Below are 23,425 nucleotides of genomic sequence, written 5' to 3'. Positions count from 1 at the left end.
CTTTGACCTCCTGGGGAAGCAGCTCTGGATCCAGTCAGCGCCCAAACCTGGGCCCAGCCAGATCTAGGGTGACTGTGCCCCTCACTCTCGCTGCTTGATCCAGGCAGCTCTGCCCTTCACTGGTAAGACTGACTTCTCAAGGGCTAGGGGCTGAGAGGAGCCTGCCCCCTGGTTTGTCCAGGACTAAGGGAGGGTTAACATAATGCTGGCCAGAGCCACAGCTTGCCAGATGCTGCCACACAGGAAGCTGAGACCCCCTGCTGGATGTGACAGGAGCCTTCGGCCTCTATTTATAACCAGGGGTCCAAGCTGCTGACTGGTGACATTCTCTGGCTGCCATTCCATCCTGGAGCAAGGCCACTGCAAAGGACACTCCTCTCCCTCCTCCCCTTCCTGTTCTTTCCTCACCCCAGCGGGTAGGGAGGCTTGAATTTTTTTCCTCCTCCGTGAGCTTCCCAGCTCCTGAGGTGCTGAAGTTGTCAATACCTCATGAGAAGGCCTTCAGGTGACAAAGGAGAGCCAGCCTTGGAATTCAGACCACAGAGATGGGGACCTGCTCATCCTCCCTTACCCACTCTCTGGCCCCCTGGCCTCCAGATACAGGAACTGGTTAGCTGCCCTGGCTGCTCTGGGGGTAGCTGAGAATTAGGGACAGGGTTTAGGAGGTAAGGGGTGGATCCAAGATGTCCTGGGGAGATAGCAGCAGGAGGGACCCAGCTGACACCTCCCCCCACTAGAGCTCCTGAGAAGGGAGGCAGGGCAATTACAAAGGTCACAGGGAGTAGAGTGATCTGAGCCTGCTGTGAAGAGGTGTAGCTCTGTCAGCAGATTAAGTTCTGCTCCCCAGAGAGGGTGCTGGCAGGGAGGGTGAGAGAGGCTTGGAAAGGTCACACATGGTGGGGAGGAGCTGGCAAAGAACTAGGAACTGGGAAGTCCCAAGAGAGAATGACAAGCCCCATGGCCAGAGATGCCAGCGTGGCAGCAACTCTGGTGCCAGGCAGCCTGGGGGAGGGGCAAAGGGGATGACCAGAGGTTTCTGAGGATGCAGATGTTGCTAGGAGAAGCTAGAAGGGGGTTGTATTTTGCGAACAAACAGAGATCCATTGATGCCATGTGGGGCCTGGCAGAGGTCTATGTCAGCCCAAAAGCCCAGACCCCTCCCTGCAGCCCTTGCCTCATCCCTCTTGCAGCTGAGGTACTTCTTTAGCCATTAACTGGGCTTGGGGACAGGAGTCCTGGTCTGTGTGAGGCAGCAGTAAGCAGCCCTTGCCTTGCCTCCCTCCCCTCCCCTCCTCCCCCCACATACCCAAAGCAGGCAGCACTGGGGCTGATTCTACCCCTCCCAGAGGAGAGGGAGAAAGCCCCACATATGGAGAGGGACTAGGCAACTCCATTTCTGGTGCGATGAGGTGGCAGGAGGCTGCAGGCTGCTTGTGCTTCAGGATCTCCAGGCAGGTGGCCGGGCCCACAGGCACCTGTCCTCCAGTGAAAAGCTGAGAAGATGCTGCTGTGTGGGGAGTCCCAGAGATCGTGGTGGCCAGGCACCCCAAGCTTCTGCCTGTCTCCGCTGGGGTAAAGAGGCTGCCTGGCCTGGGCCCCAGCCCTGCTCACATATGTTCTGGATGATTCTGCAGGCAGCGGATGAATTCACCTACTGGCTGGTTCTCGTAGCATATCTTGTACACAGCCATGAACAGAGGGAACCTAGAATGGGGAAGGACAGAACCAGCTTGGCCTCCAGGCAAACCCCCTAACCCTCCACTCCCTACTCTCCCGCCTTCGAGCTCAGGCAGACTCTGGCTCTCAATTTCCCATCGCTGAGAATTTGTATTTCCTAGCCCTGGGGTTTAGGGTCAGGCTTTTTTTTTTTTTTTTTTTCTTTTGCGGTACGTGGGCCTGTCACTGTTGTGGCCTCTCCCGTTGCGGAGCACAGGCTCTGGACGCGCAGGCTCAGCGGCCATGGCTCACGGGCCCAGCCGCTTCGCAGCATGTGGGATCCTCCCGGACCGGGGCACGAACCCACGTCCCCTTCATCGGCAGGCGGACTCTCAACCACTGCGCCACCAGGGAAGCCCCAGGGTAAGGTTTTTATTGCCCTGCTCCCTCTCATATTGAACTTGCCTCCGTGATTCCCTGGCATGAACTTTTTGTTCCAATTAGGCAAGCCTCAGTATCATCAGCTGTAAAACGGGGTCAATATAACAAAGTAGTGAAGAAGTGATTATGAATTATGTGAAGGTGCTCAATAAATGCCAGTTTCCTTCCCAACCTGTTGCCCAGGCCGCTCCCTTTACCAGGAGGCTTTACCCTGACCAGCCGTGAGCTGATCTTCTGAGCCTGTTTCATACTCTCTTGCTCTAGGATTCTTTCTCAGATCAACAGAGTTCTGCTCTGATCAGCCCATCACCCCCGCTGTCTTGTGCTCCCTGAAAAGGAGCACCTTGAAGCAGAGACTTTCCTTTTCTTCACACTTCAGCACCCAGGACAGGATTCACGGAACAAAAGCGTTGGTCTTGAGGGAGTAGCTTAGACTGAGGGTGATGGACAAAGAGGCACAACAGTCAGAGGAGCTTATTCCTGTCCACCTGCATAGCAGAGGACAAGGAGGAAAGGACAGAGCGAGGCCACGCAGAGGGGTCCAAGCAATGTGGTATAAAGAGCACTAGACTGGAAAGAACTCAAAGACAATGAGCGAGCTGGGGGACAGCGGGCATACCAGACCCTCGCCAAGCTCTAGGCTCTGTCTGTAAACATAAGATAACATTTCCCTCTCTGCCCACTTCACAGATTGAGGAGGGTTCAGGAAGATGATGAATGTGGAGAGCACTTCTGTCGGTGGTTCCCTCCATCAGTGGGGCTGGGGCAGACGCTTACTTGTCCAGCATGCCCTTGTGTTGGAGGACGCTGTGTAGCTCCCGGGCTGTCTGGGGCCCCTGCAGCTTCTGCCCATTCAGCATCTCTTTCTCCAGCTGCTCAATGGACTGTGAAGAAAACAGGACAGGCAGATGGAAATGGGAGAGGAGGGTTGTCAGTGCGAGACAGAGAGTCTGGGACTCTGGGAGGACGTGGGTCTTAAGAGGAAAAAAAGGCTGGGAATGTTCCCAACAATCTTAATGTTTGTGTTCAAGAGATGCCTCAAGCCACGTTCCTCTCCCTTAACACCTACAGGTCCCACCCTCCATTCTTCATTCTCCCCAGGGCCCACCTTTCCTGTGCGAGCGAAGGCCTCGGCCACCTTGCGGTTCCGCCCTCCATAGCAGGTAGTGATGAGATCAGCAACACCGCAGCTCTCCAAGAAGGTGGCAGAGGACACAGGGCCACTGCAGAAGAGCTTGGTGAAGGCGATCATCTCCATGAGCCCCAGTCGGATCACGGCCGCCTTGGTGTTGTCGCCAAAGCCCAGCCCATCACAGAAGCCAGCCCCCACGGCCACTATATTCTTTGAAGAGTGAAGTCATGGGTGAGGAAGGATGCCCTCCGGCAGGCCCCACTTGGGGCCTTCAGCACCTGCCTCATGTTTCTTCCATCAGCCATGACACGCCCACTGAATAAGTGAAGGAAGGTGGGTGGGCTCCTCAACTATTTTCACCTCTTGGTTTTCCCACTTGCTGCACTCCCTTCTTTTAGCCTGGGCTTGTGCTTTCTGGCTCCCCAACCCTGCCCTATACTCCATCCTTGAGGACTTTTCCTGAAAACCAGTCTTCTACCTGGCCCTCCCAACCACGGCTATTTTGTCCTATGCTCCCGATATCCATCCATAGGTCTGTCCAGGATCCAGAGCCCTGGCCATCAATCCGTCTGGGTGTCCTGGACATCTTATCTCCCATTAGCCTGAGTGCTCCCCCAGGGCATCTCCTCTTCCCCCTGGACCAACCTTTGGAGCCAGGGACAGGGATGTCCCACAAGGGGCTATAGGGGAAAGGAAGAAGGAAGCCCAATGTCTGATGGTAAGTAATTGGCAGACCTGAGCGATCCTGGCCTTGCTTCTGCAGTTCTTCCCATGTGTATGAGACTTGGTGGGGAAGGGGAGTGAGTGCCTGGAGCCCCAGCAACCTTGTACAGCTAAGCCAGGCCCTCTTTCAGGGCCTTCTCCCCACCCCATAGCTGCCTCTGCAGCCCTCTCACCTTTAAGGCCCCACAGATCTCTACTGTGTCCACCTCTTGCACCACCGTGATGCAGAAATTGGGTGTCTGCATCAGCTCTTTCAGAAGCTGTCCCTGGGCCAGGTCCTTGCAGCCTAAAGTAGGGAGGGGATAAGTCTTTAAGAAGGGACTCTTGACTCTTCTCCCCACAACTGCCCTAAGCAGGACCTATAGCTCCTTCCATAGGGGTGCCCCAACTCCCCTCACCTTTGATGCTGGGATCTTCTTCCTTCACCTGCCTTATGGGGAGAAGACGGCTAAGTGGGTGGGGGATATAGCCTGGGGAGGCGATGTAACTGGAGTTGCATTATCTATGTGGGTGGTGGGGTCTCACCAATGGTTGTCTCACAGAACTTCTCATCAGCCACCTCGCTGGCAATGTTGGCGCCCATCAGCACGCTCATGGGGATGCCAAGGCGCTCCCCAATCACTTCAGAGATGAGCTTCAGCCCGTTGGGGCCCTCGTCTACCCCCTGGGCACAGGATGGAGCTCAGGCCAGGTGCCTTTTATCCCCAACTGAGGGCTTCCCGCCTAGAAATCTTGCCCATTGCAAATTCACTGTTCATCAATGTCCCTCCCCAGAGGTCCTCCCCTATTCCAATGCAGCCAAAGCTAGCTGTGAGGAGAGCAGATAACATGTGAAAACGAATCCATCTGAAAACTCTCCTTCCACAACCTACTTCTCCAAGGTAATGTATCCCCGCCACATCCCTAAACAGCCCACTCCTGAGTACCCCCAACCAACTTCCATCCCAGCCACTGCTCCAAACCAGCTTCCCTTCTCAACTCCTCAAACCAGCCCACTTCTTGTATCCCCTAGGCATCCCTTGTACACCTCCTAAACTCCCTAAGACATCTGCCTCCAAACCGATCTCTTACCTACTCCCCAACCAACCTCCCCTTCCCAGTGGCCCCCCGCTTCTGTTTCTCAAGCCTCCCCAAAGCCAGCTCCTCTCTTCAGAGAACTCCTGGCCTACTTCTGCTGTTTTCTGTTTGTCACACTTCACCCACCCTGAGCCCCACAGCAGTTAGCTGCACCCCCATCCACAGGAGGGTGTCCCTGGCACCTTAATAAGAGATATGCCAATGGTGTCTGCCTTCAGGTGACCCTTGAGCTGATCACAGATCTTGCCGATGAACTGATGGGGTACCACGAAGATCAGGATGTCAGCATCCACTGCAGCCTGGACCACATCTGGGACAGCCACCTGTGGGGGTGACCAGCGTTCATGGGCCTGACAGACTGCTTCTAGCCCCTGTGGAGCCCCATGCAGGAGATCTAGGAGACAGGGTGAGGCTGGTGGGGAAGAAGGAAGGGCAGTTTGGGGGTTGAATCTGGAAGGGCTGAACCTGGAGGAACGAGACACTTCTATTCCTTCCGCCTAGCCATCATTCCCTCTAGGTTGCAGCTGTCCTGGGCTCTTGAGGACTCCTGGAAACTCTTCTCAGCACTCTCCTAGCCCTTGGCTGTGGGACAGTGAGGGAGGCCAAAGGAGGTCTGGGCTTGGCAGGAGGAAGAGGCCAAGTAAGATTTCATCACCCTGCTCCTTAGGGCTCCCAACTGGGAAGGGAGAGCCCCAGTCTTCCTGCTCCCCTTTTCCAGGTGGGGAGTAAGCCACATGGATCTGACCAAAGACCTTAAGTCCAAGGAGCAGTCTCCACATTTACTAATAACCCAGTGAATGAGTAACAGGGTTAGAGCCCGAGGCAGGCACTACCCAGACCCCAAGTCTGGGGGCCAGAGAACCTGTCTTTGGTTGCCACAGAGACCAACTTCTTCATCCTCTCCCCGTCCCTTTCCTGCCTGGGAGCCCACCGGGTGGGGTGGAGATGCAGGGGGATGCATTCAGGTTCTCCTCAGTCCCAGGAAGTGCTCAGGGCAGCAGTTTGGGGGCTGTGCCCAGGGACACCCTGTGCCTGGAGTAGCCCTCCTGAGATGCTTCCCAAGTACAGGTGGCATGTGAAGTGGCCCCCTCCCAGCAGGAAGCACCCCCTCCACTTCCCTCTCCCTTCCTACAGGGTGTTGGGGCTCACCACATTGGGGGGCAACTTGTGCCCTGGCAGGTATTTGACATTCTCATGCTGTGTGTTGATGACCTCTGTCAGTTTTCTGCCCCCGACGTCTTCCTCAAACACCCACATGTTCACCCGTGGGTCAAAGCGTGCCAGCTGGGCTGCATTGCTACCCACAATCTTGGCGATGGCTGAGCCCCTGGCAGGAGGGGGAGCACAGAAAGTGGAGGAGCGGGGGCGTGAGAGAGGAACGGTGGTAGGGGAGGGGACAGTGCTCCACCTCAGGATGTCACAGAAGCCACTGGATTATTTACTTGCCACCTTCCTTGTCACCCCCTCCCCGTGACGCTGCATCTCTCCTGACCTAGCAGTAGAAAGGAGACTCAGTTTCCCTTCCCTCATACTTTGCTGCTGGAGAAGGGGGCCAGCCTTCTGATCTCCCCCCCACCCCCTAACCCAGGCAGCCTTTCAGGCAGGGAGCACTCTGGAGGCTCCCTTCCCGTGGTGAACAGGTGCTGCTGCCCGAGACGCAAGGGCCAGGAGCTGGAGGCATTTCCTACCCACCGGCTGCCTCCTGCCCACCAAACCTCCCTCCCTAACCTCCTGTATACTTGAGGGAACCTCCCCTTCCGCCCCCCACCCCAAATACTCCTTGACAGAGCCGCTTACCAGTTACCAGAGCCTACAATGCAGACTTTCTTGCCGGCCATGGTGCCGCTTCGCTGCCTGAGCCACCAGCTGGGTGCCACTCTCCCCAGCTCCTCTGCTGGCTGGGAGCATTTAACTCCAACACACGTGGGTGCAGCCAAGCCCCGCCCTCCAGGGGAGGGGAGGCGGGCACCCAGGGAGACAAAGTCTGGCAGGGCCAGGGAAAGGGAAGAAAAGGGTAGAGACAGGTGGGGAACAGGAACGCGGCCGAGACCAGGCCTGCTTTTCCTCTTAGGTTTGCCCGCTGACGGTGCTGGCACGCTACTTCCCTCGGCCCCAGCCCAGGTCCTCACCCCCTCCCTCCCCGCAATGGTTTCATTTTAAGGTCTGCCAAGACCAGGCCCAAATAAGGAGTGCCCGGTCCCCCACTCCCATCCCCTAGCACTGGAATAAATTGTATTCAGTCCCAGCAGCAGATACAGGCATGCCTTTCCAAGGTAGGAACCGCCCACTTGTCCCTCCAGGACCCAGAAAGCTGCTCTACGGGTTCATCCTCTGGCGGTGACAGGTCACGTGCTGCCCCACGCTAGCCCCACTGCAGGGCTGTGGGTGAGTGAGGTGGGTGGGTGGGTGTGGCCCCTTTAAATAAGAGCACATAAGAGGTAAGGGCCTGCTTTGGGGGCAACCCAGCCCAAGGCTAAGAAGACCCCATGGGCCCAAGAAACAAAGCACACCAGTGGGCCTCTCCTCACCTGAATGTTTCCCAGGAAGTGGGGTAGGAAAGGCTAAAGTTGGAGGCTCTGATGCCAAGTGGCCCACAAGTCTTTTGCAGACTCTGGGCTTGAGGAGGAGGAGGATAGGAGAGAAAAGAAGGCAGCCCAAGTGTTCACTGTCCTTCAGAGGTATTGAGCTTCCTTCACTTCTTTCTTGGGTTTCCAGGCTAACCCCACACTAGGGGCTCCTTCAGGTTAGTGGCTAGTTTGCAGAAGCCAGAGAGGGGAAGGGAGGCAGGACCTGGGGCAGTTGTGACCTCTGTAGAGCTTTGTGGTCTCAGATGCTGTAATCAAGAGCAAGTGGGGTGTGTGCTTCTGGGGGAAGGGAGGATGGAAGGGACACACAGTGCAGTTCAGGGCTCTACATCACCCACAGCAACCTGTTTAACTACGAGGGGGAACTCTAGTTTCTAGGCTGACGTGGAGAGTGGGGCAAAGGCCCCCTACACTCCAGCTGTCTGTGCACCTTGGCCTAGAAGGCAGACAGCACTGTGTGCTCATGTGCTGACCTCCTGGCCTGGCTGACTGCTGAGTGGGTGTTTCCATCCCCCTGGGCTGCTGCTGGCTGCAAAGTGATAAGCACTGGGCCAGAGGGGAGTCTGTGGGCAATCACTGGGTAAGGCTAAGTGGCCCTGAGGTCAAGACTGGGGAGAAATGGTTTCCTAAGTTCTAGGGACTGCCTGGGAAAAAGCCCACCATACTCTACTCCCACGGCCAGGGAGTTCCCTTAGGGGGACATACATGAAATCAGCAGTTGATTGTTTCTCTTAGGAACAAAATTATGCCTACTACAGAGCCAGCCTCCCACAGACCACTGTTATTGCACTGGCACTGTGACAAAGGCACCAGTGCCAGGCTGCCAGCTGGGAGCACTGATTATGGGTGATGGAAGAGAAAGAATGCTTCTGTCCCTGGCACACAGGATGAGAACCCCAAAGAATGGATGTTTATGCATAAAATAACCTTGGTTTTGCCTAAATGCTTCCATCTTTTTGTCCCTACGATCATTTTAAGTAGTATGGAGACAAAGAATTTGTTCATTTATATAGGAATAAAGAGTGTGCAGAGATTCAGAATTAGCCTGTCACAGGCCAATAATCTGTACCACTAGAGCTCTTTTCCCAAGAGCAAACTGCAGATTTGCTTGAAATTAATAATGGTTCATCAGCCATTCATTACACATGTAATTAGCCTGGGTGAAAACAGATGCCATTTCAATGTCCTTGACATCAATTTTTTCCACTCCCAAGTTATCATCACCCACACACTCTCTTCTGCTTTCCCTACTCAAGTCTGATAAACTCCCACATTCCAGATTGGGAATAGTGGCTGTATCCTTGGGTTTGACTGCATATACGCAATACTTGAGTGTTCACATGCATGGAGGCAAAAGTTAATTTTTTAACTACAACTTTGGAATGTAGTTGCCTTCACCCTGTGTTCTAAACCCCCTTCTTGAGCAGAACCAAGCTAGATAATGGCACAAAGGAGGAAAGTAAAGAACCACCAGGCATACGATGGAAAGCAGGCATACGATGGAAACTGCAGCAGAATTTCATGCTTCTTGCTAATGGGACCCAATCCTGAGCAAAGTCTTCTCAACTCTACCAGTGAAGGCTTGGTTGTCCATAGCATGAGGATGACAGTGCAGCACTTCCATGCCAGTCTTAGGAACTAAAATCTCACTCAGGGTTGAGAAAGTGGAACCTTAAAGAATGGCAGGCACACAAACCACAAATGTCTTCAGTCCTCATACAGCGCTGGCCCGTATGAAGACAGGAGCCCTGAGAATTCTAGAGGAGGCTCAAGTTCAAGTGTAAGGGCCACAGGTACCCAAGGATGGCACACTCGAGCCAGCAGGTGCCCTGGGGAGTTTAGAAGGACAAGGGAGAGAAGGGCAGTGCCACTGTCTTGTTAGAATCTTCCTTAACGGGAACTGAGGACAGGACTCTCAGATCCAGTGATGAAGCCCACTAATCCCAACCAGCACCTGGCCTGCTTGGTTGGACCATTGGGGCTGATAGAACAAGCTCTAAGGTGAGAACCTGAGGTCCCCAGGGTAGAAATCTTTTCACCATATCCCCAGTGCCTAGAACCATAGCTGGCACACAGCAGGTGCTCAATAAATATTTGTCAAATAGAATGAACAAACACCATGAGCATGGCTAATGGTATCGAAGAAGAAAGCTCAGGGAAAAGCTCTCCATCAGTAGGTAGGGGGACCCATCTTTCAGAAGATTCTTTTATTAAAACTGGGTGACATCGGTAAGGGGACAGTACAAAAAAAATTTTGGTCCATGAAAAAAACGTAATAATTCAGTTAATAAAAACAGTTATCTTCAGGGACACTGTGTAGGAGTGCTGAGCTTCCTTCTCATGGTTCCAGCCCCAGGGACAGAGGTTGTCTGTCCAGTGTCACTCTGGGGAGAACCTTTCAAGGGAGGAGTGGGATAATGACAGCAAGGGGAAGATGGGGAGAAAGTTCTGCTGTCCCCAGTGTGGGACAGTCAGGGATACGGGCTGGGGGATGTGCTCGCAGAAGCCTGAGGAGGGGGTGGGGAAGCAGGGGCTTTGTCAGTTCTGCGGGTTTAGAGCCCATGCTGAACGGGATTCCCCCTCTGTGCCCAGCTGTCTCCCACCCTGCTGTGTTGAGTCTGCGAGCCTGGGCTATGCTAACTCGGGTGATACAACCTGGAAGAAGAATTTGAGGCTCTCCTGGAAAGATGCAAAACCATCTAAGTTGCAAGGGGCCAAGATCACAAGGTCCTGCTGCTACCTGAGGGGTCTGAAGCTTTGAGGGCAGGGGCTGGGGAGTCACAGTCCTGTGAGGCAGGGAGAGGGAAGAGTCACAGACCCAACTCAGAGCTATTCTCTAGCCCTAGGCGCTTTCACTCCTCAGTGCCCTGGAAGTCACCAGTGGGTGTCAACTGGGCAGACAAGGGACAGGAAGACAGGGATGGCCCAGGGCTTTTACCCGTTTGATTTTAGGCCTGTTTCTCCATGAAAGGATGGGGGAGGCAGGGTGGAATGAATGAATAAGTCACACCTCCAAGCAACAGCAGGAAGGAACAGCCTCCGCTGGCAATGACAGTACCCTAGGTGAGGGCCCTTGGGGCTCTGACAGGGAAAGGCAAGATTCCCCCACTCAAATGCCCTGGGTTAGGACAGATAGGAGGGAATCCTAAAAAGCAGCTACAGGGAGTGTGGTGAGAGGGAGCAATACTAAGAGAACAAACTCCAATACTGATGTGGACCCCCTACGAGGGAGTTAAAGAGAAGCACTGAGACAGCAGGCCAATCCAGAGGGCCGCAGACTGACCTGGGGCTCAGTGGAGCCCAAGAACAAGGATTCCTTTAGTGCTAGAGGGCAACAAGTGAAGGGACAGTTTGCTCCAAACCTGTGGAGGGAAGGAAGGAAACTGGATTCTGTTATCAGGAAAGCCAAGATCAACTAGCTTATAGAGTGCCCCCAGGCCTGAGTCTCGGAGAAGGGGCTAAAGCTCCCAACTCCTGGGTCTCTGAAGGGCAGGATCAGTGTAGCTGGTCCCCTTGAAGACCACTTGGCCTTAGGCCCAATCCATTCAATGCACTGATTACCACTATGGGTTCTCTCTCTAATACTATCTAGAGGTCCTATGCAGACCAGGGGAGGGTACAGGCACATGGGAACTTTGTGGGGCAAAGGGAAGCTGGGGGTAGGAAGGGATGGGGTGGGAGAAGAGGGCAACAGGTATCATGTGAGACCCTCTTCATTCTGGTGTTATCCTAGAACCAACAGCATCCCCTGGAAGGCCCCAAGCAAGACCAAGGCAGGTGCTATGAGGCAGGCAGCACAGGGCCCAAATAAAGAAATCGGTGCAGCCAAATCAGGGCTGTGGGAGAAGCCCTATGTATTTCGGATTCCCAGGGCTTGCTCTAATTCTTGTCGTCTCTGCTGCACCTAAGGAGAAAATAGTGGAGGGAGTGGAAGATGAGACAAACCAGAAGTTGGTACCTAACACCACTGACCCCCATCAAGGGTGCAGACCCCTTGCCTTTTGTCAGTTTCTCCTGTGCACCCCAGGTGCCTACCTTGGAGTAGAAGTATCGGCACACGGCCTCCTGTGCCCAAGGCTGGAAGTAGAACTCAGCTCGGCGCTCTTCCTCTGGGTTACCCACCACATCAGTCATGGTCTGAGGGAGACGGGAGGGGGAAGACACAGGAAAGACTTGTTTCCTTCCTTGTCATCTGTTATGGAGTGAATTGTATTCCCTAAAAGATGTTGAAATCCTAACCCTCCCAGTACCTGTGAATGTGACCTTATCTAGGAATAGGGTCTCTGCAGATGATCAAGCTAAGATAAGGTCATTAGGATGGGCCTAATCCAATATGACTGGTGTCTTTATAAAAGGGGAAACTTAGACACAGAGACAGACATGCAGAGAGGAAAGATGATATGAAGACACATGGAGAACACCATCTGCAAACCAAGGAATGCCTGAGGCTACCACAAGCTAGGAGACAGGCCTGGAACAGACTCTCCCTCCCAGCCCTCAGAAGGAACCAAACCCTGCTGACACCCTGATTTCAGACTCTAGCCTCCAGAACCATGAGACAATACAGTTTCCCTTGTTTAAGCCACTCAGTTTGTGGTACTTTACTACGGTGGCCCTAGCAAACCACTAAAACAACACCCAAAGTCGCCTGTGCTGTCAACAAGTCATTGCCTTCTTCAGGGATCCTTTCGGGCACCCCGTGCCTTGCTCCTCTTCTCGGGCTAACTGCAGTCAATCACCACAGAATAGGCGAGCACTGAGGACACATCTCACACATTCTATGCTCATTCCTACCTTCCTGCCTGAGCTTATGATGCTCCCCTCTCTGGGATATAACTCAAATCCCAAATTCTCCATGAAGCCTTCCCTAGCTATTCTAGCCTCATCAATCTCCCTTCTCCTTTGTATGACCTTTTTGGTACTGGTGAGTTCCAATAACGTCTTACCTGATTACTACTTTTTAAATCACAGTAACATGGTTTCTCCGAACAGAATGTGTGCTACTTTGAAAAAGATCAAGTTTTCCACTCTGCATCGCCTACAATACGGTGCACAGTGACAGCACATAGTAAGTACTAGATAAACACTTGACGGTTCCACCTCCATTTCCCTACTTAATTGTAAAATGGGCCCTGGAACACACTAAAGAAAGTCTGGTCCCTCACTTTCCCCTGGCTCTCTATCTCATGCTACAGAAACGGAGCAAATGTATGCCTCACGGATCTAAGTGTCTTTGCACCTGCCCCAGGTTCTTTACCTTGAGGTCCCGGCACTGGGACTGAAGCCAGTCATTGATGAAACCCTGAGGGTCTCTGGCAAAGCTCAGCATGAACTCTCGCTGGGTCTTCAGCTGATTGATAGTTTCTATGGTCTCATGGATCTGAAAGGAAGAAGGAAGCTCATAACATTTTCACACTGGGGAAATGCAAAGTTAAATGGCAGGCAGTGTGTGACTTCTTGTGCCGCTCCCAACCTAAGAACAGAGTGTGGCCCAGAAATGGCACTGCTGCCCCACCTGCTCCGGCGCTCGGCATTCGCTTAGCAGGTGATGTGCACCGTGTCTCTATACACCCCACGTGAGGGAAGTTTTCCTTTTAGTCTCCACAATGTCCACTGTGGACGACGCTACATGGTGAATATTTAATCCACAGCACAAATGGGTCCTGAAGCACTCTCAGGTAGAAAAGAAGTGGTACAGAGAGCTGTCTCAAAAGCTGTGGTCCGTGGGTTTTGTTCTTTGTCCTCTTCTCATTCTCTCTACTCCTCCTGGCGATTTCATCTACTTGTATGTCTTCCAGTACCACTGACAAGGTAATGAGTCCCCAGTCTGCAGACCAGAATCCATTTTCCAAACTCCAACCCATCCACCTGCTTGACATCTCAAGGCACCCTAAACTCTCCGAAATTAAATTCACTACCTTTCCCCAATACCTGCTTCTCCTCCTGTTCCCAATCTGAGTAACTACAACTGTACACTCCAGCTGAAAACCTGAGGGCTGTCATAACGCCTCTTCTCCCTCACACCTCCCCCCACCGTCTCCACCCAGTGTCCAAATCCCTGCAATTTCACCTTAACACCTTCCAAATCTATCTACTCATTTCCATTCTCACTGTCAGGACCGTAAGTTTAGGCCCTCGACACATCTCACGTGCATCACTGCACCAGCCACTTAACTGGGCTTCCTTCCTGCACATCTGCCCCCATTACAATTCACTCCCCACCATCCTGCCAGTGATCATTCTAAATGCAAAGAGCACCAGGCCCTCCAGTTTTCAGGACAAAGTGTAAGCCAGTTTTCCCCGCAAAGCTGCTTCATGACTAGGATCCTGCTTCCCTATCCAGTTTCTTTTCCCCAGCACCCCGAGCTCTATCTAACACAGTAAGCAGCTTGTACTTCTTGAACATGCCAGGCTCTCTGCTCATCTTTGGGCCTTCATACACCCTGCTCCCTCTTTCTGGAATGGCCTCTGCCCCTGAAGCCCCTAAGCAACATCCTCCTTTCTCCCCTTTCATTGACTCCCATGTCGTCCTTCAAGATTTAGTTGGGGCATCAGCTCCTCCAGGAAGGCCTCCCTGTTCTCCTTTGTGTTCCCAGAGCCTTTCTGGCTTTACCTGCATGGACTATGTCTGATAATGGTATCGATAATAACAAGAGGAGCAGCAGCGGCCATTTGTTTTTTTGTGCCAGATACAATGTCATGTCTTTACATACACTGTCTCATTTAACCCTCATAACAAACTTATAAAAATACGTATTATGGTCTCTATTTCGCAGATCAGAAACTGAGGCTCAAAGCTATTAAGAGGTATTGCCAAGAATCAGAACTCATGTGTGTCTGGCTCCAACCAGCACCAAACAGAGTGCCTAGCATTTACTGGGTGGCAGTACATTTTGAATGAATATCAAGAATCAAAAGAAGCCAAGAAGCTGTGATAGAGGGCTGGTGGCACCCAACTATCCAGGGCATGGTCCCTACCTTGTTGTCTAGAGTAGCAATCTCCTGCTGGCTGGCAGTAGACAGCAGAAAAGAATTCATCTGGGTCTTCAAGGTATCATCCACTTCCACATCAATGTCATAACAAGCTGTCTTTTTCTGATCATTCGGGTCAACACTGGGGAGGAAACCAAAGGGGCCTGGTAAAGGGCTTGTCCCCTAAGAGCTAATTACACAGGGTCAAAAAGATGGTCTAGACTGAAGGGCAAGGAGTTGACTGCAAAAGGGCACAAGAGACCTCTTCGGTGTGACGGAAATGTTCTGTACGTTCCTTGTGGTGATAGCTACAGGATGTATACATTTGCCAAAAATCATCAAATTTTATTTTAAGTGGGTGCAATATATTGCATATAAACCTCAACAGAGTTAATTAAAAAAAAAAACTCAATGGTAAAAATTCAAATGTTACAGAAGATATCCAATGAAAAGTAAGTTTCTCCCTCCCTACAAGGAGACCATCACTACAGTATCTTCTGTATCTTTCCCATTAAGCTAAAATTGACCCTGAAAATTAATTCAAATAAAACACATACCACGCAAAATAAAAAGTGGCGTAACTTTAAGCCCATGAATATGGGACAAACTAGCTTCTACTGACCCAGTGTATAGGCTGTAGGAGTTACTATTGGCTGAGTGATGATGGTTCAGGGTCTAATGAAAGGAAGGCTAATTAATATGGAATGAGGGAAAGAAGGCAAAAACTACATCCAGCCAGAAGACATGCTGCTTTGAGGAGAAGATGCCCTCCTTCACTCCATATCTCCCTAGAGATGCCTTGCTCGTCCACCTTCTGAACAGAAAAGCAGATGGAGGTAATGGGGTTGGAGTCTCAGCTTAGAATGTCCTACCACCCAGAGAAAAGATAGTAGCTCATCAGTGATGAGGTGGTAAATATCTAATAACTGATTCTACAAAAGAGAAGAAGAAGAACAAAAAGCCCTGACTTGTAGCATTTGCTGATTTCTGTGTTTTAAATATTCTCGACATGATTGATTTCAAGATGCCAACATTGTATCACTGATCAAGGAGCTGGGAAGGGATGTGCAGTAACATATCATTAGATAGTATTTCCACCATACAGACACAATAGACAGAAGTAACCCTGAAAACACAAACACCAGTAAACTAATATAATAATTCAGAGATGATGAATTTTTGAGTATATATTACCCTTATTTTTAATATAACGTATTTAATTGCAAGTTTGTATAATTTTTTTTTTTTTTTTTTTTTTTTTTTGCCTCTCACTGTTGTGGCCTCTCCCATTGCGGAGCACAGGCTTCGGACGCGCAGGCTCAGCGGCCATGGTTCACGGGCCCAGCCTCTCCGCGGCATGTGGGATCTTCCCGGACCGGGGCACGAACCCGTATCCCCTGCATCGGCAGGCGGATTCTCAACCACTGCGCCACCAGGGAAGCCCAAGTTTGTATAATTTAACCTTAAATAACGACTGTGTTTAACAACCTGCTTGCAAAATCCCTGAAAATTTTGAGAACTGACTTGTGCAGCTGGTGCAAGCCAGCTCCAGCACACCACTGCCCTGTACACACATGCTTACCTGATGACATGATTAATGATGATGGGCTCTGGTGGCATAAGCAAGGCGTGGAGCCGTTGGGGGATCTCTGAAAACTTCATACGTTGAGACTCAAAGATCTGCGGGAAAGAGGAGAAGCAGCTAAGAGCACAATTAGTGCTCCAGTGGACTTGAGCAAAAGAATGGGTCCTTTTCTTACCTGCTGGAGGTACTTGTCACAGATGACAAACTCCCGCTCATGTGGGTCCTGGAGCTTATGCGTCTTAATATATTGCCACAGTGCTTGAATGATCACTGGACGGGTCTGGGTGTGGATGCCCAGCAGCCGAGCCAGACGAGGGTCTAATTTAAACTGAGGAGGCTATAGAGAACCAAAGAGTTTGGGATGAAGCTAATAAGCTGAGTCTATGTGCATTATGAGGTGCTTGGCACGGCCATACATTCAAGCCATTCAACAGGCATTAATGAGGTGCTTTCCCTGGGGCAGAAATACACTAACAGGAACTCAGAAATGACTAAGACCCTATCCCTATATTTAGGGAGGTAACAGTCGGCGGCAAATTACCCACAACTAGACTTAAACCTTTAAATGTCAGACTGCTGATGGGATGTGGCTGTGAAAGCTGGACCCCCTCACATCAGCACAGAATACCTGGTAATCCAGCATCAGCAGGACAGTACACCGTACATTCACGTCTCCTGGCCGCTTCACCTGGAAGCCATCTGTCTCCTGGGTAGTGGCGGTCCTGTGCCACTACAGAGAGGAAGATGTCAGGGGGTGCTCTCCCAGAGGAAGAGCTGGGGTGGGAGGGAAGAGCTTCTGTAATGACTGAATATTCAACTTTGATTACTGAAGCTACTGGAGAAGAGCAACAGCATGAGACATTTTTAAAAACTGCATATGACTTCGGAATTCCTGTCTATAAGTCGATTGACCTTTTCATTATGACTGCTCAGGGTCACATTTAAATTAGCCTGAACTTTCAGTGATAATTTTATCCACAAAAATGGATAATATACATGTGTATAGTAAAATAACGTAGCTATCATCTATTGGGTACTTACTATGTGCAAGAATATTCTAAAGCATTTATTTGGATTATCATATTTAATCCCCACAACATTCATACGAGATAGGCACCATTAAACCTATTCTACAGATGAGAAAACTAATGCTTAGAAGAGTGAAGTAAGCTGCCTAAGGTCAACAGCCAATAAGTGGTGGAGCTGCTATCTGAGCTCTGGTGTGTCAGATTCTACAGTCCACATTCTTAGCCACTATGCTCTACTGCTATAAAGTTAAGTTAAATATATTTACAAATTTCTACTGATTCTATGACTTACTTCCCTTATTAGATGGTAAAGACCTGCAGCTACACTGGCAAAGAAAGGAGCAGGTTAAGTTCACCTGGAGTGCTGGACTGTCTCATTCTGGTTTTGACTATATCCCAAAGAACACTGTTGCTAACATAGTCTTCAGAACAACACTATGTAATCAGGCATTACAATAAAGAATTTTTGATGATTTGGAATGTGAATCTAAACAGAGCAGGAACCAAAAGCAAGTCCCAGATCTGCAAAAGTAGCCTTGGCAAGGACTAGAACCCTATTAGTTAACCCCCTTAATCACAGCACTTGTTACCAGGAAAAAGGTAGAATGGTGTGTGGATAACTACATCTCACCATTTTTATTTTTATTTTACTTTTTAAATTTTTATTTTATTTTCCAGTACGCGGGCCTCTCACTGTTGTGGCCTCTCCCGTTGCAGAGCACAGGCTCCAGACGCGCAGGCTCAGCGGCCACGGCTCACGGGCCCAGCCACTCTGCGGCATGTGGGATCTTCCCAGACCGGGGCACGAACCCGTGTCCCCTGCATCGGCAGGTGGACTCTCAATCACTGCACCACCAGGGAAGCCCCATCTCACCATTTTTAATAAGCAAGATGCAGAGATGGCTTGGCATGTGTAAGAGGCCTCCATCAGAATTTTCCTTGAAAGTGGGGGCAGCAACAAAGATAGTAAAATTTAAAAGGTGGGACAAGTCAGACTGCAAAAGCTCTTGGGTCCAAACAGTACCAGAACTGAACAGCTAGTGCCACCTGGAGGCCAACGTGCAAACTGCGTTGGAGGAATTGTACACCTGGGGTAACCCTTTATTCATACCTTCCCCTTTCCCTAGACATTAATGTTTGGCTCCCAAGTCCATCATCCTCCAGTCATAAAGTCAAAGCAAAGCCTAGAGGACAGAACTACTCACTTCCACCAGATGGTTATCTGGCCCATACAGGTCTTTGTCCAGTTCGATCACCAAGGACTTAAAAAAAGAAGAGAACTTCCTCTTTTGTTTGGTGGCATCATATTTGGACAAGGCTGACTAGAGGAGAGAGAGGAGAGGTCATGTTAGAAAAGGCCAGAAGAAATTCCCCAAAACAAAGTCCTATAAAAAAGGAACCCATAAAAGCAATGGGAAAAACACTCAAAAATGTCTTCTGAGAACCTCTTAGGAGATGGCAAGGCAGGTGTCTGTGGATACTGAACAAGTCACAGTAGCAATGAACCCTGAAGAAGCAGCCTATAACACATATAGGGTGATTGACGTACCCACCTCATTTCCCCAAGGGAAATGGGGCAAGTTAAGCCAAACCTCTGCCCATAATAAAGCAAGTCTAAACAGAGAAAAGTCTGACTCTAGAGGGGAAATGAATCACAGGTAATAAAAAGCCAGAACAAAAACAGCTTTATTTGGATGACATGACACCACCGGTAGATGGACCGGACCTATATAGAGAAAAAGGAGGCTCTGACACTGAGCCCTGGTTCTCCTGAAAAATGCATTCATACTGGCTCGCCTGTGAACAGCTAAAAATAGAAAGCCAGAGAGTATAAGGGAATGGAAGGTGAGCTTCTCCAAGGAGCTTCTGGGGTGGGAAGTTTGGGGGTTATCACCTGTCAGCTGATGTTCCCATGAAGCAACAAAGAGCCCGTCAGAGAAATCTATCCCACGTAAATTGTGAAATGTCTCCAATGGAAGCTGGGAAGATGGAGATGCCACAGTGGAGATCGAGAACCTCAAGGACTCAGAGAGGAAAGCATGGCCCAAATGCTAAGTGCAAACTCACTTGGTTTAAAAAAAAACCTAACTGAAAAATCTGCAGATACTGCCAAGTCCAATGGCTAGCAGCATCAGGAAGGAGGTAAACAACAAATCAAATCCCACGACAATAAGGTTCTCGATATGATACCACAGAGGGGGTCAAGCTGTGGGAGCCAGAAACAAAGAACCATTGTCTTTTAGTACAGGGAACACAGTGACCCTCTCCCTGCTGTTCCCAACAGGAGCTGTAAGCACCAGTCAGGCTTCCTGCCAACCAGACAATACTGCTTGTTCCCAGCAGCTCCCACCCTAAATGCCGACCACAGTGGACCTTGAACTCACATCCTCCAGGAGCCGTCCTTCTACCCGAAGCTCCCAGGAAGCCACCGTCCCTTCCCCATCCTCGGCATCTGACTTAGCCGGATTGAAAGTGTTAGAAATGAAAATTCGCAGCTTCCGTTTTTGCTGAGGAAGGCAGAAACAGGATTGATAGTGGGGCTTCAGTGGTTTGACGTTGAAGACAAGGGTCTCCCCAAACCTGAAAATGACTCCTAACAGGCTGGCTTACTGTCTACCCAGTCCTTGGGGTGGGCGGATGGAGATTCCACCTAGAAGAAGAGTACAGGCCACTGGCCTGAGTGCAAGTGCATTCACCAGGATGTCAGATGGACAGAGTCATGCAAGGTGCCAGGTTCCCAAGGTGGCAGAGCAGTTGTAGCAAAAACACCAACAGGGTATATTTCTGGTGCAAGGAATATCAAAAGCCCCTCCCCCTTCGCTGTTCTGTTCTTATGCTTCTAATGTAATTCTCAGTTGGTAGGCGAAAGGGAGAGATTTAATTTAAATGCCAAGGAGAGCTGTGCTATGCCTTTGATTTCTCATCCCAAGCCTGCTGAAGGTTCCCGCGTCCTCTCCTTTGGCTCTCTGCCTAGCACTCTCCTGCGTTACCTTGATGGGACGTTTCAAAGCCTCCTGGATATCTAGCCGTTTCCTCATGATAGTCTGGTCCAGTTTCCTTTCAAAAGCCAAGAGATCCATATAGGCCTGGGATTCTGGTACCAGTTCACGAATCTTAGGAGCAGAAACATATCATTGGGATCTTGAGCTGACCATCTCTATTCTCAAGCTCACCACACCTTCAAGAAGACCTATATAGCCTGGACTCACCCTTTGAGGTAGAATTTTGTCAGCCATCTTCTTTTTCTTTGCACTGTTTGGAATAAACACTTGTCAGGATGGGATGGAACTAGCCAGAACATGAAGACAGGCTGTCCGCACCTCCGTTTATAGTGAAGTGAAGGAACTGCAAAGCCTGTCTCAAGTCAGACACCCCCATCCCCAAAAAACGCAAAGCATTTTCAAGAATGAGCACCGTCTGCTGACACAGCACCACCACTTCTTGGTTGAGGGACTCCCACCACCTGCATCCTCACAGGCATCCTCCCTCCCTCCCTCCGCCCCAGGGTCATCTTACTTGTGGTTCCGATTTTGGACCGCCTGCTGCTGGACCTGCTGGATCTGCTGAGGCGCAGGTCTCTTGCGGGACTGGTCCATCCCTGACTGGGCCAGGCCAGGTCGGACTGAAGGGTTCCCCCCATAGCCAGGGGGTCCCATGGAAGGTCCCTGAGGTGTCATTCGGCTGCCTGGTAGCATACCTGGTCTCTACACAGGGAAGAGGACCCAGAGATGTCATCGCTTCCCCTGCAAACCCCACCAAGAAAGGCAAAGTGGGGGAGGCCTGAGTTCTTTGAATGAAACAAGGCTGAGGGGGTGGGGTGGAGCACAATGGTGGGCTGGGAGGAGAGCCCTCTATCTCTGTGAAATCTAGATAACTGGAGCTGCCTCAGATATAGCCCCAAAGCTAAGACAGCTAGATTACACTCAAATTCTCCCCAGTCTATTTTGTATCTGGCGCATTGGACATCTTCTCTAATTCCACTTTTGCTCGCAGAGTACTGCCAGCTACTGTCTCCTCAGAAGCTGACCTCAATTTGCCAGCTACACCTTCTGTGTTCCTCTGGGCGCTGGAGCTGCCTAGGCCCTTTAGCACACAAGCTCTCACAGGCCCATGCTTTGCCCCACTTCTTCGTCCACCCTGGCTGTACACACTGACTCCCCAAGAAAACAATGCCCCTAGGAGCAGATGAGGATGCTAACTGCCTCCCCTCCCTTCCCCGCACTGCCTCCCTGCACCCCGACGCACTGCCTCCCTGCACCCCGACTCACGGCCCGAATCCCTCCCTGGCGAGTCCCTCCTACTCCTCCCCCCACCCCTGTCACTCCCAGGCCCCCGCACGGCCCCGCCCCCGGCCAGCGCGCCCCTCCTCCTGCCGCACTCACCGGATAGGCCGCTCCGGGCATCGGGGAGCGGTACAGCCCTTGACCCGGCGCCGGGCCCATTCGCACCGGAGGCCCCGGAGTCCCGCCCGGACCCAGGGCAGCCGCCGCGCCCGCCCCTCCTGAGGCTCCGGCGCCGCCGCTCGGAGCCACAGACTGGAAACCCGCCCGGGCCGCCATCTTTCCCGGAGCCGCTGCTGCAGCTGCACAAAGAACCGGAACCGGAACTCCCCCCGCCCCCCGCGCGCCCCCCGCGCCCCCCGCGCGCCCGCCCGTCCGCCCGGCCGGCCCGCCGGCACGGGAGGCTCGGGGCAGCGAGACTGTGGGCTAGAGCGGGGGGAGACAAGCGGAAAAGGCGTGTGACCACTCCCTCCAGCCTTCACGGTCCGGGAGGGAAAACCATAGAGAGGAGCTCTGGGATAGAGAGGCCTTGCGAGCGGGCGCCCCCAGGCCGACGGAGGAAGACAAGGAACTGGAAAGGGGGACCACAGCTCAGGGTGATGGAGTAACTGCTTCATCTTGGCGCAATGCGTTTAACTTTACAAAGCGCTGTTTTTCCTTTCCTTCTCTTCCTGCTCTCAGCCCAGCGCGCTGAAGAGGAGTACGCACTGTTTACTCCATTTTACAAACAGGAGAGGTGAACTCAGAGTAAATAACTTGGCAAAGTTAACCAACAAGTTAGCAGTAGAAGTCGAAACATAGAATCCAGATCTTCTGGTTGATAGTCCGGGGCTCATTCCATAAATAAAATGCCTCAATAACTACCTCACGTTCGAACTTAAACCCAACTTTCCCCGTGACCTTTAACCTAACCTGCTTCTAGATTTTAAATTTATTATTATTATTTTTTTGGCGGTATGCGGGCCTCTCACTGTTGTGGCCTTTCCCGTTGCGGAGCACAGGATCTGGACGCGCAGGCTCAGCGGCCATGGCTCACGGGCCCAGCCGCTTCGCGGCATGTGGGATCTTCCCGGACCGGGGCACGAACCCGCGTCCCCTGCATCGGCAGGCGGACTCTCAACCACTGCGCCACCAGGGAAGCCCTAAATTTATTTTGAAGTTTGACCCTGACCCCTCTCCAAAGAATCCTTTGTGCTAGGACTTCTCTTTGGGATCTTTGTTGCCTTTGACCTCTTCCTCTTTCCCTGCGCAGTGGTTCAAACCATTCCTGGTGTGATGGTCAGCCTGTCCCATCCCAGGAAGACCAGAGTATCCCTGCTCCCGCCGCCTTACTCCTGCCCTGATTGTTTGGCCCCAAGCCAAGCTCAGCTCTAAGCACTTAGTGGGAAGGCCTAAATACTATTCAAATAAGAGAAGAATGACACTGAAGAGGAGATAGTTAAAACCCAGTTTATTAGACCAGAGGCATGCGTCACCCATAGCCCTGCCTGCTGTTCTCCATCCGGAGCACACCCTTTGGCCTTGCTCCTGCTTCCCTCTGGAGAAGTCTGATCTCTAAGGAACTCTTAGGAGCCAAGAGTTCCCAAAGATCCCATATCCTCACTCTCCAACTGCAGGCCAATGCACAGGTGACCTGCCACAGGTCTTGTTCTGGGGTTGGAGACTGAGACAGCTGGGCAGAGGAGGCCTGTGAAAGGGCAGGGCTCTGGCCTGGGAGGAATGCCTGGTGGAGGGGGCACGGCAGGTACTCTACCTCAATGGTTTCTCTTTAAGGTAGGAAGGGAGGGACAGAACGGCAGAGCTTTCAACTTCCCCTCTAGGCCTGTCTCTTTCTTCCCACTACCAAACTGTACCTTACCAGACAATGTAAGTGGGGGGCTTGGGTATTAGGTGAGCAAAGAGGCCTGGGCATCCAGAAGGAGGCAAAGGCCACTGACTGAAGACCT

The 23,425-nt window shown here is 51.6% G+C and overlaps 2 protein-coding genes across 5 annotated transcripts; both read right to left on the bottom strand.

Moving 5' to 3' along the window:
- Positions 1 to 1,076: 1,076 nt before the first annotated feature.
- On the bottom strand, positions 1,077 to 6,882 carry GPD1 (glycerol-3-phosphate dehydrogenase 1; the record flags this gene model as incomplete). Of its 2 annotated transcripts, none has more annotated exons than XM_079715381.1 (8): positions 1,077 to 1,704; positions 2,875 to 2,981; positions 3,206 to 3,439; positions 4,126 to 4,238; positions 4,478 to 4,616; positions 5,212 to 5,352; positions 6,179 to 6,356; positions 6,827 to 6,882. In XM_079715381.1, the coding sequence occupies 8 exons, from the start codon at positions 6,865 to 6,867 to the stop codon at positions 1,608 to 1,610; spliced, it is 1,050 nt and encodes a 349-aa protein (XP_079571507.1). In that variant the 3' UTR covers positions 1,077 to 1,607. The 2 variants fall into 2 exon arrangements, with proteins under 2 accessions (XP_079571507.1, XP_079571508.1); XM_079715382.1 differs by having other exon boundaries at positions 5,212 to 5,283; positions 6,827 to 6,867.
- Positions 6,883 to 11,464: 4,582 nt separating this feature from the next.
- On the bottom strand, positions 11,465 to 21,758 carry SMARCD1 (SWI/SNF related BAF chromatin remodeling complex subunit D1; the record flags this gene model as incomplete). 3 transcript variants are annotated; one of them, XM_079715055.1, is made up of 13 exons in its annotated part: positions 11,465 to 11,518; positions 11,650 to 11,751; positions 12,872 to 12,994; positions 14,593 to 14,728; positions 16,169 to 16,266; positions 16,347 to 16,508; positions 16,800 to 16,901; positions 18,405 to 18,521; positions 19,584 to 19,706; positions 20,190 to 20,312; positions 20,409 to 20,451; positions 20,716 to 20,903; positions 21,582 to 21,758. In XM_079715055.1, 13 exons carry the CDS (start codon positions 21,756 to 21,758, stop codon positions 11,465 to 11,467), a joined length of 1,548 nt encoding a protein of 515 aa, XP_079571181.1. The 3 variants fall into 3 exon arrangements, with proteins under 3 accessions (XP_079571181.1, XP_079571183.1, XP_079571182.1); XM_079715057.1 differs by lacking the exon at positions 12,872 to 12,994; XM_079715056.1 differs by lacking the exon at positions 18,405 to 18,521.
- Positions 21,759 to 23,425: the final 1,667 nt, after the last annotated feature.

This window comes from Hyperoodon ampullatus, assembly GCF_949752795.1.
Source record: "Hyperoodon ampullatus genome assembly, chromosome: 11".
Classification (NCBI taxonomy): Eukaryota; Metazoa; Chordata; class Mammalia; order Artiodactyla; family Ziphiidae; genus Hyperoodon; species Hyperoodon ampullatus.
The sequence above is the reverse complement of the archived record's forward strand: the minus strand, read 5'-3'. Positions and strand labels throughout refer to the sequence as shown.